General features: G+C 52.3%; 2 protein-coding genes across 5 annotated transcripts; both read right to left on the bottom strand.

Moving 5' to 3' along the window:
- Positions 1–1,113: 1,113 nt before the first annotated feature.
- AUNIP (aurora kinase A and ninein interacting protein) lies at positions 1,114–4,734 on the bottom strand. Its single transcript, XM_086765181.1, has 3 exons — positions 4,497–4,734; positions 3,783–3,918; positions 1,114–2,045 (listed from the first exon to the last, which is right to left on the bottom strand). Exons 1-3 carry the CDS (start codon positions 4,587–4,589, stop codon positions 1,114–1,116), a joined length of 1,161 nt encoding a protein of 386 aa, XP_086621307.1. The 5' UTR covers positions 4,590–4,734.
- Positions 4,735–5,580: 846 nt separating this feature from the next.
- Positions 5,581–9,565, bottom strand: PAQR7 (progestin and adipoQ receptor family member 7). Of its 4 annotated transcripts, none has more exons than XM_086765183.1 (3): positions 9,440–9,565; positions 7,761–7,893; positions 5,581–6,906 (listed from the first exon to the last, which is right to left on the bottom strand). In XM_086765183.1, the coding sequence occupies exon 3, from the start codon at positions 6,865–6,867 to the stop codon at positions 5,836–5,838; it is 1,032 nt and encodes a 343-aa protein (XP_086621309.1). In that variant the 5' UTR covers positions 6,868–6,906; positions 7,761–7,893; positions 9,440–9,565; the 3' UTR covers positions 5,581–5,835. The 4 variants fall into 4 exon arrangements, with proteins under 4 accessions (XP_086621309.1, XP_086621310.1, XP_086621308.1 ...); XM_086765184.1 differs by having other exon boundaries at positions 9,520–9,563; XM_086765182.1 differs by lacking the exon at positions 9,440–9,565 and adding an exon at positions 9,292–9,325.
- Between the last annotated feature and the right edge of the window lie 904 nt (positions 9,566–10,469).

Below are 10,469 nucleotides of genomic sequence, written 5' to 3'. Positions count from 1 at the left end.
TTCCACGAAGGACTGTGGCCCGTGGGAGGGACCCCACGCTGGAGCAGGGGAGGAATGCGAGGAGTTCTTGTCCCAATGAGGAAGCAGCAGCATAAAGCAACGTGTGATGGACTGACCATAACCCCCATTCCCTCTTCCCCCCTGTGCCGCTCCTGGGGGGAAGGAGGTAGAGATAATGTTAAGCCTGGGAAGAGGGAGGGGTGGGGGCGAGGTTGTTTTGTTCCCTGTCTCATTATCCTGCTGGTTTTAGTAACAAACAAACAGTTTTCCCCAAGTCAAGTTTGCTTTGCCCGTAACGGTAACTTTAAGAATCTCTCCCTGTCCTTATCTCACACCTCGAGCCTTTTCCTTACATCATCTCCCCCAGTTCTCTCGGAGGGTGCGGGGAGTGAGAGAGAGACTGTGCAGTCAGGTCCCATGTGGGGCTGAACTACAACAATGCGCTGGCAAGAGCCAATGAGAAGCAGCAGGAACTTTCAGTGCTGGCACTGCTGGTGTGGGAGCAATCGTCCGATGTTTGAACTTTTAAGACATTTTTTCTTGTTGGCGGCCAATACAAGGTGACGGTAAATGTCAGAGCGCTGGTTGTCCAGGAAAGCCCAGAGCCCCAGTGTTTGTGGGCCTGCTGTGTACAGGGGCTGGCACAACCACAGTCCTGAAATAAGCAGAGTGGAGCTGAGCCCAGTTCTTCCTCGAAGCAGCTAACGTGAAGCAGACGGTGTGGTTCCTGAGCTGAGGCTAGAAAAACCTTTAAATTTGGACTTTCAGGATCCTAAGAAATACATTCATGTTACCATCAGGCTTTCAGGCTGAACAGCAGCATGCTACATAAACACCAGGCAGTACCAAAGCCAGGCCTCAGCCACACAGACTGTAATCGTAATCGAAACAGTCAAACCATTATAAACACCCCTTCAAAAACTGTATTTTTATTAAAGGAAAATTTCAGAGAACAAAGAGGTTCTGCCCATTGCATGGGTCTACTGCATGTGCTGGCTACCCCACATATATAGAAACAATGGGCACACTTACCTAATTCCGACTGCTTTCTTACCAAAAAATGCTTTCCTGAGGCTTCACGAGGTCATTAAGCAACCCATTCAGGGTCACCTATCAGTGTTTAATCACTCTGTTCCCTTCTGAATCCTGCGTGAACAGCAAATCATAGCACACATCTAACCGCTGCTCTCCCGGTTTGCTCAAACTGCTCTTGGCACAGCCCTTGTGGGGAGAGTCGGGGAGCTGCCTGCGAGAGCTGCCCCTGTTCCTGCCAGGAGACAGGAGGTTCCGGCAGCGGTGCGCGATGACTCTGTTCCCCTCTGAATCCTGGCTGAAGAGCTGCCTGCAGGGACTGCCCAGTCCCCTCTCGCTCCCACATGCCTCCCGGGCTGAGCCGGCACCAGCGTTCTGGCTGCGCTCTCTCAGAGGCTGTGCTCTGGCTGGTCTTTGTGGAGATGAATCCAAGCCAGCAGCCCAGGTAGTGTCTCTCGTTATAGTAGGCTTTATATTCTCAGTCTCAGTGAAATCAATTAAAGAATTAACACTGCTCGACCGGTGTAGTTTCTTATTCTGGTTTGCACCGAGCCTTGGTTGGAAATCGAGTCTAGTCTTTGCCTCCTCTGGGAGCAGCTGGCCCTCTCGTTCGTTTATCTCGCAGTCTAAAGTTATGCTGCAGCTTGCTGAAACCATTCCTCCAGCAAATAAGTCAGACACGTTTCTGTGAGCGATGATCCGGTTGCCCTCTGAATCCTGGGTGAAGCTGAAGAAGCAGCAATCCTCTCCCGCCCCACTCTCCCTGTGGGACTCTGCTTGTAACAAGCAAGAGTCTGGCAAAGGAGTCGATGAGACCAGTGCTTTCTGTGCACGATGCTGGGCTGTAACCCGCACCCTCTTCTCCTCAGCTCTGAAGGATTCCTTCTGGGCTTCCTCCATCTGCGGCAAAGCCAAGATCTTCACAGGAAAGGCAGTCAAAGAAATACCTTTTTCTTTACAGTCTTTATTTGACATGAAAGGAGATGGCCTGGAGTTTTCCTTGCCTTTTCCATCTGAAAACAACATGGAATTGGTTAAAGCCAGAGCTGGCACACACGTTTCTCAGGGTTAGTCACTACCCACAGCATCATTATTTGATGCTTGAATCAACTGCTGCTTTCCTGCTCCTTCAAGTAGCGCCACACAGACTGTTCTACGCTGCTGAGCATTGCTGCTGCTGAGGCTGCAATGAAATGGCAGCCTAAAACATTGGAATGGTTCAAAAAAAGTAAGCTTCCCTCACATGAGATGCAAGAGATGCTCCAGCTTTAGCTTCTCTGCCTCCCAGCCTTCCAGGCACTTCACCTATGACAGTGCCTTTAACAGCAGCAGCTCAAGAATTACCAAATAAAACCGCACAGTGAAACTTCTACAGCTTGCATTCATCACCTGATGAAGGCATCAAGTCCCACGTTTGCTTCTGAAACCATTTAATATAAAATCTAACATAATTAACTTCTCAGTGTAAGAGAGCTCATCCCCAACTCAGCTTATGCTAAAAGAAAAAAAAAAAACAAATAAGAAATACTCCAGCATCTTAAATCCTACAGACCTGTGATGAACACCAGCAGCATTCAATGAATAGAAACACACACAGTGAGTAAGTGAATGCAATCAATTGAGGGAATCAAACAAAAAAGAGAAAGCACACAACACATTCAGAAGGAGTAGGAATAACAAATCCAAAGCAAAAACCATCAATGGCCCTGTCACAACACAAAAATTCTGTTAAATAATTAAATTGTACCATTCTTCTAATGCTTCCTCTACTCTGCTTATTGCTAAACTAGTTTAATGTTGATGAACTTACAATATACAAACACAACTTAAAATATACAAACAACTACACAATCCTGCACTGCTGGTTTCTGCATCCATTTCTCTCCATATTTGTTAATTTAAGACCCACAGACAAATCCCAGTTTTTTGTATTCCAGAGCACAAAGACAGCCTCAAAAGCACAGAGGTTGTGAGTTGGCTTAATCAGCTTAAATATTCCAGTTACCTCATGATTCCTTCGTCGGTTCGGTTAGGATTAAACATTGCATTCTTTAGAAAAGGCGTTGTCCAACCCTTCATAAAAAGCTTTCCTCGCTCACCTCCCTCCAACCCCCTTACAGGGAGGTTGCTTGAACCAAGTAACGTTAAGTTTCACTTCCAGCTATAATGTTCTTCCAAGGGCGTTTAACAGAGAACTTGGGGCTGCTATCGTTTAGAACAAACCTGGCAGTAATGCCCTGGATGCTGCCCCTTCCCCGGGCAGGGAGAGCTGCCCACGGGACACTGCTGGCCTCGGTGCTCCTGCCTGGACCGCGCAAGGCCCCAGCCAAAGTGGCATTCCCACCTGGGCCGTCCTTTATGTGATACTGTCGGGCAACCCAGAACAGGACATTTTTCCACCTGGACAGTTTATATCAGCATTCGGGCTGGGTCAGGCTTCCCAAGGCTCCACTGAATACTCTAGTTTTGTAGGGAGTAAAGCCTGGTGCATTATTTACAATTCAGGTTGCTCTCCAGTGAAGACTGGCTGTGACTGCTGTTAGTTACACTTTGGTCTAACACTGTAAAAGGTGCCTGCACGTAGATTAACCACCACAATAAAATCCTTTCAGGGAGTTCAAACCTTTAACCTTTACGCTCTTAGATAAAAAACGCGCTTTTCTTCCTAGTAAAGCTGCCAAGAAATAAAGCAAGCTGAGTTTCCTATTACAGCCTGAAACTACTTGCCTACAGAGGCTGTTCCACATTACCTGCCTGAGGGCTGAAGAAGGCAGAAATGGTGGTTTGCTTGGTGCACGGCTGAGAGGCTCTTGTCTGCATGAAACTGATAGAGGCGTGCTTCCTTTCCAGAACTCGACTAGATATTTTTGGCTTGGCTGTGAGAGACTGAGTAGGGAAAAAAAAACAAGTAGAAGGTGAATATATGCCATTAAAAACAAGCCTACCCTTCTTTCAGGGTCATGGCATAGTTCCCACCTTTGTTAAATCATAGAATGGTTTGGTTTGGAAGGGATCTTAAAGATCATCTAGTCCAAGCCCCCTGCCCTGGGCAGGGAAACCTTCACCAGGTCACTCAAGGTCTCACCCAACCCAGCCTTGAACCCTGCCAGCGACGGGGCAGCCACAGCTCTTCTGGGCACTCTGTGCCAGTGCCTCACCACCCTCACAGGGAAGAATTTCTTCCTTGTATCTAATCTAAACCTACCCTCTTCCAGTTCAAAACCATTACCCCTTGTGCTGTCCCCACATGCCCTTGTCAAAGGTCCCTCCCAGTTTTCTCGTAGGCAGATGCTTCAGCTCTTCCTGGGACACCATCCCAGCACGGCTGAGGTTGGAAGCGGCCCATGGGGGTCACTTTGTCCGACCCCCTGCACGAGCAGGACGCTCAGTCCGTGCGGTGCTGCACTGCCCGAGCTTTGCTAACCCCATCCCGCCCCTCTCACGCCTCCCGCGCCGAGCCCCACCTGCGCCGCGTTCTGCTTCAGCTCGGCTGTGTCCAGCCAGACATCGCAGGCTTCGGCCTGCTGGGCCGGGCCGCCCCGGCGGCCGCGCTTCATCCCCGGCACCTGGCCGTCCGCCTTCGGCCTCCCGGAGCTGAGCAGGGCCCCTCCTCGGGCCCCGGGGGAGGGCAGCGACCGCCGGCAGAGCGCGGCCGCTACCTCAGACGCGCGGCCCGGCCCGACTGCCCGCTCCCGCCATGGCCCCCCCGCCCCCCCACCACGCAGGCGCCGCTCCCGCCTGTCGCCCGCCAACGACCACCGCGCGCGCGCCCGCAGCGGTGAGGGACCAATCGGAGCGGCGGAACGGGATGAGCGGCAGGAGGAGCCCCGCCTACCCGGGGCTGTGCCCTATATAAGGCGCCGGGTCTTGTTGAGGGGACATGATGGCGGCGGGCCGAGGGTTGAGGTGCGACTTGTGCGGCATCGGACGGGTCTCGAGGTCGGGGCGGCCCCTCGGCAGGAGGTGTCCGAGTGCTGGCAGAGATGGAAAGGGGGGCTGTTGGGCTGGTCAGAGGGGAGCAGCACAACACCCATTTTTGTGTTTGTTTTCCTCTCTCAGGGGCTCTCCTGCCCCCAGCCCAGCTGTGTGCTAATCGCAGCCCGAGCCCTGACCTCCCCCAGCTCTCTCCCCTTGTCTTTATAAGCCACAGGTGTGGGGCAGCTGCAGGCCCAGCAGTTCCCTGCCCTGCATTTGCACCCTTTGTGTGCTGCTAACCCCTGCAGCCTGCTCGCAGGGCCTCCGTCCTGTTACTGCCTCCACCAAATCCACCCCAGCAGTGCTCCGTGCCTCTCCCACCCTCTCACCACGGAAGGGACTGGGCCCTGGCACTGCATGGAGGGCTCCATACAATTCCCTAAGCCCTATAAAAGGGGCCTGAAGCGATACTAAATACATTGGCTACCTTTGTTTATGGTTTATACGGGCTCAGCATGGTCTGACACAACTACCACATGGCATCTCCTTACCTTTTGCTGCGAGACCCCATAACTTCCAAGAACCCTTCCCAGCCCACCACTGTTAGGCTACAGGGCTGCAGCACTAACAACATTTTGTTCCAACTGTTTATTCAGACATGTGAAATAAACCAGTGTACCATTTTAAGAGCAAGCTGGAACTAATTCTGAAATTAAAAAGCATAAAAAGCAGCTCTTGCTTTCTCTCCCTATAGAGTGCATCGCAGAGTAATAGTTCATGAAGCATTTCCTTCCTCTTCGCCTCCAGGTTTGTGGCCAGATTGATGCCAGCATCGCCACAGCTGGCTGCAGAGTTTGGGTGAGCTCACCTGCTGCTCCTTCAGGGCTCTTACTCTTCTTTGAAGCTCAGCTTGTTCTTCACCTTCTGGGCCATGTAAGCAGCTGTGAGGACAGAGCAGGTCATGGTGAAAAGGCACAGGGCAGAGAATTTGTGTGCCAAATCACCCTGAAGAGTGGAATAAATCTGTCGCCTGGACTCATAGTCCAACACCACCGCCTCTATCTGTGCCAGCGTGCAGAGTACCAGGCACACGTGAAAAATCTGATGGCTCTGCCCAAAGAAGTGACATTTCCCAGGGAACCACTTCTCAGGGTAAGGGTGTGAGAAAAAAAAGGCACCAATGAGGAAAAACAGCACCTGGCATTTGTGATACAGAAGGGCTGGGTCAGCTCCGTCGGAGAGTGGTGTGGTGTAGATGCGGTGGATCACGGGGCTGATGTCCAGCATGTACGCCAGGCCAGAGGGCAGCTCCTGGCAGAGCCGGCTCAGAAGGTGAGCAGACTGGTGGTACTGGTACTTGGCGTAGCAGGAGCCGGCGCAGGACAGCCAGGCTAGCATGGCGGCCACTGGCATGTAAAACCCCTGGATCTTCTCGTGCCAGCTTGGCTCGATGGCGTAGTAGTAGTGACACAGAGCGCTGCCATACTGGTAAATGGCAACTCCCACGTAGTCCATGAAGAAAAAGCTGTAGTGCCAGAACTCGGATTTGGCCTGCAGAAGGTGAGCGAGCGTGCTGAATGTCAGGTAGGTGATGGACGCCACAATGATGATGAGGAGGGGTTGGGCGTGCAGGTCCTCTCCAAAGTCCACCCGCTGCGAGAGCTGCTGGAATCGCAGCAGCAGGATCAGTGTGGCCACCAGATGGGTCCAAATGTTGATGGCCTCATTGTGCTGCTGGAAGAGTGTCGAGAAGTAATAGCGCCAGGTCTGCTGCACCGGCCGGTAGCCAGTGTGGATGTAGGGCTTCCAGAAGACCTTTGGCACCTCCGAACTGCTAACAGTGGAGGGAGAGAGGGGGGCCAGCAGCTGAGGGACCTGAATTAAGAGGCGGCTAAGCTTTTCAGTGATGACTGTTGCCATGATGCAGACGAACTCTGGGTCCCTGCCACACAAAACCACCTTTGGGACAGAAATAAAGTTTTGCTGTGGAATTTAATAGTGACTTTACAAAAAAAAAAAAAAAAAAAAAAAAAAAATCAGGGGATGTGTGAATGCTTTGCCTGTTTGTTTTTTTTTTTTGCCCAAAGATATGTAAAATCATGCATGACTGGAGAATGGCCTCATTAGAGCTGAAATAAAAGAATCACCAAAAATAGTAATAGGAAGGAGGCTGCAGGGAGATTTAAGAACCCCTGGAGTGCCCCATGCCACAAAGGCGACAGACTGTCTGGAGGAGGACAGAGGTAGAGGACACAAGTATGGGGTTAACTGACACAATAATTAATACACCGGGATGCATCAGTCCCGAGCTCACCCCTTCCCAGCAGTTTGGGAACTACTAAACAAACTAAACATCCTAAATAAACTTCCCGCTCCAGGAGTGGCGCAGATTTTCCCCCTTGTAAACTGTCTGCAGGATCTGTCTTTCCAAATAACAATGAGCCACATTCCAACAAGCAGTGGGATGACCTGCTCTGCCTCACGAGGGGTGCATTTGAGAACATAAATAACTGTAATGCCCGTAACAGAAGATGTAACTTCTGCGTTTAGAGTTTTTACCGTCTTTTTTCAGCTCCTGATTTTCCATGCGGCTTTGCACAAGAACAACACAGCTCGAGTGAGTTCATCCTGTTGCATCACTGAGGTCCAGCAGTGTAATCTTTGCAAGCAAGCTTTCCATATTTACATTTTTGAGGCTGCTGTCCTTACCAAGATAAAGGCAGCCTTGCAGGCTTGTTCTGCCTTTTCATGGCACCCTTAAAAACATACTGAGCAGAACATGTTCGAAATTAGATTTCCCTCCCCCTCTTTACCTGCTCTTGCTGAGACAAGTTCCAAGAAGAAAACAGCCCGACTCCTGTCCCGCTCCAGTGCTGATTTATGCCTCAGCTCCTGGCAAGTGCAGTCATTTCAGGGACAGCTCAGACAGGAGAAACTCTTCAAAGTCTGGAACAGGAGGAGGAGGGAATGGGATTGTTTATTTTAAAAATCTGTAATTTCCTCATCAAAATGGAGCAGAGAGGTCTGTAACTCACGCCTGTCTGAAGCTGAGGAGCACAGATGCACATAAAACCAGGCTGTTTGCTGCTCACCTTCCCTCTTGAATGCTCTTTTCCCACTTCGCCTCGTTAAAGAGGCTCCATGTCAGAAAACAACTGGCCTGGCTCAGGGCAGCACCTTGTAGAGGGCAATCCCAACCCTTGCCTGGCCTCCTAAACCCTCCGGTAACACTGCAACATGCGCAGGCTGCCCGAGAAAAATTAACTTCATAAACCTCTTCCGGATTTGCAGCTACTGCGCTGAACGGAAAAAAAGCTCAAGTCCTGCCGGGGAGATATGGGCAAAAGCAGAACTTCCCACGTTAAGCTGTTTTGACCAAAATTCTGGGCAGTTTTGGAAGAAAATGCTGCCCTTTGGCCACCTGGAGAACTTGCCCATGGGTCAGGGCTGCCACTGCCCACGAGGACGCCTGGGCACGTGGGGAGGAAACTCTGCTCCACAGTGTGTCTGACCCTGTCACGGCTGCCAGGAGACACATTCCTGCAGAAAGGGCAGCCTTCCTTCTGCTTAGGGAGATGCTCTGGCAAAAGCAGCAGGAAAAGCTGCGTTCAGAGCAGCCAGGCACGAGGCAGGAAAGGGAGCAGTGTTTACTTCAGGTCCTCCAAAACTTGTTGGAGCAGGACTTAATCTGCAAAGCTCTTCCTAGCTATGAAGCCTTGAGCAATGCTCGGTTACGAACGGAGCACATCCTGCACACTGCTGGAAATCATTAATCTGCCTTGCCCGCTGAATAATAACCCCCACGTACCTATGCAGATGTCAATAACATTGCCTCAAATGCCTGTTATTTCCTACAGAGCATTTCCTTTCTCAAGCAGCATCCACCCATCCTGCTGAATTTTTTCTTCATGATACAGACACAGTCCTCAGCTGTTTACATGCCTGTTTGCTCCCGTGCATACATCGTGTATTTAACCCTCTAAAGTATAAATTGTTTGGGTTACGAACGGTTTCTTCTCAAGCACAAACTCACCAAGCCCCCTGTACACATGAGCCGAGTGCGTTTTTGGAGGCGGGGGTCCAGGCCCGGGCAGCGTCTCCCTCCTCCCAGCAGAGCAGGGGAGCCAGCCCTGCCAAAGCACCCCCCCAAACCCCCCGGGGGTTGCCAGGGATCGATCCCCCTCTCCTGGGAATTTGCTTCCCGGCTGGGGGGCGGTACTTCTGGATGCGGGTGCAGCTGCAGATCGGGGTCGGTGGGGTCCTGGACCTTGCCCCCCCCCCCGCCCCCCCCGCCCCGCGGGACCCCAGCCCCGGCCCCCCCGAGCCCCATCCGCGCCCAGGCACCTGTCGAACCCGCCGCAGCTCCGCTCCCCGCCGCACCGGGCTGCGCTTCCGCTGCGGCCGCCCCCTCTCCGCCGGACCCGCCCTGCCCGGCCCCGCTTCGGCACCGGCTCCCGCTCCCCGCCCCCAGAGCCCTCCGACGCCCGCTTACCCCCGGGCTCCGGGATGCTCCCGTTCCCATCCACCGGGACCCCGCTGGGCTGCTCCCGGCTGCTCTCCCTCTGGATTTACCTGTCACGGACGGGAAGGTCAAAGAGACCGGCGGGGTGCCCGCCCCTGCCCGGCCAGGAGCCGCGGAAACCGTTGCCTCTCCCGTTTCCCTCACCACACCCCTGCTACGGCCGGCGGCTGCTTCTCTAACTCGCTGCCGCACGGGGGGCTGTCGAGCCCGGGAAAGCAGCTGTGCAGCTTTTGTTTTCTAAGCAACCTGTGCGTAGCCCAGGTTCTCAGGGTTGGTTGGTTTTTCCCCTTATTCTCTCTCTTTCCTGTCGGAGCACCATCTCTGTGCTATGAGGTTCCCCCCGCCTCCCTCCTGATTCCGCTCTCTGATCATTACCATCCTCTCCGTATTTGTATCCTCCGTCTCATTCCCACCCCTCAAAACTTCCATTCCCCCCGCCAACAGTCCTCAGAGGAACCACTTAAGCTCAGACCCTGGGCATTACACTTAACCAGAGCTTACCGCAGGCAGACACGGAAAGCAGAGCTAAGATAAGGGAACAGAAGGCCTCAAGCTGAAATCTGACAGCTTTGGCGAGTCAGAAACTCACATTTAATGTCTCTTTGTGCTCTTAAACCATTTGGGGTTTGGCAGTGCTGCCATCCTCCTCCCCCACCCCTTGTAAAGATGGGGGGAAAACCCCCACACAATACTTGGGACACATGGTCTTTTCTCAGCAGGTAAAGACATTAAAACAAAGGGGCGATTTTTTTCGATTGCAAATTATTCCTGATCTTGTATACGGGAACTGATCCAGCGATCACTTAAGCCTCCATTATGTAGCACTAGATAGTCAACATCTTTCATAAGCACATGATGTAGAGCTTCCAGCCTTTGTCTCAAAGCTCAGCTCTGTATTCCCGTCCTCCTCACCTCCCCAGGCGGATCCTGATCCGCATCCCCATGCTCCCGGCTTACATGTTGATATGTGCCATTAAAAACCCAAAACCTGCACTGTGCC

The sequence above is a fragment of the Chlamydotis macqueenii genome, chromosome 22, assembly GCF_036417535.1.
Source record: "Chlamydotis macqueenii isolate bChlMac1 chromosome 22, bChlMac1.mat, whole genome shotgun sequence".
NCBI classification, from domain to species: Eukaryota; Metazoa; Chordata; class Aves; order Otidiformes; family Otididae; genus Chlamydotis; species Chlamydotis macqueenii.
The sequence above is the reverse complement of the archived record's forward strand: the minus strand, read 5'-3'. Positions and strand labels throughout refer to the sequence as shown.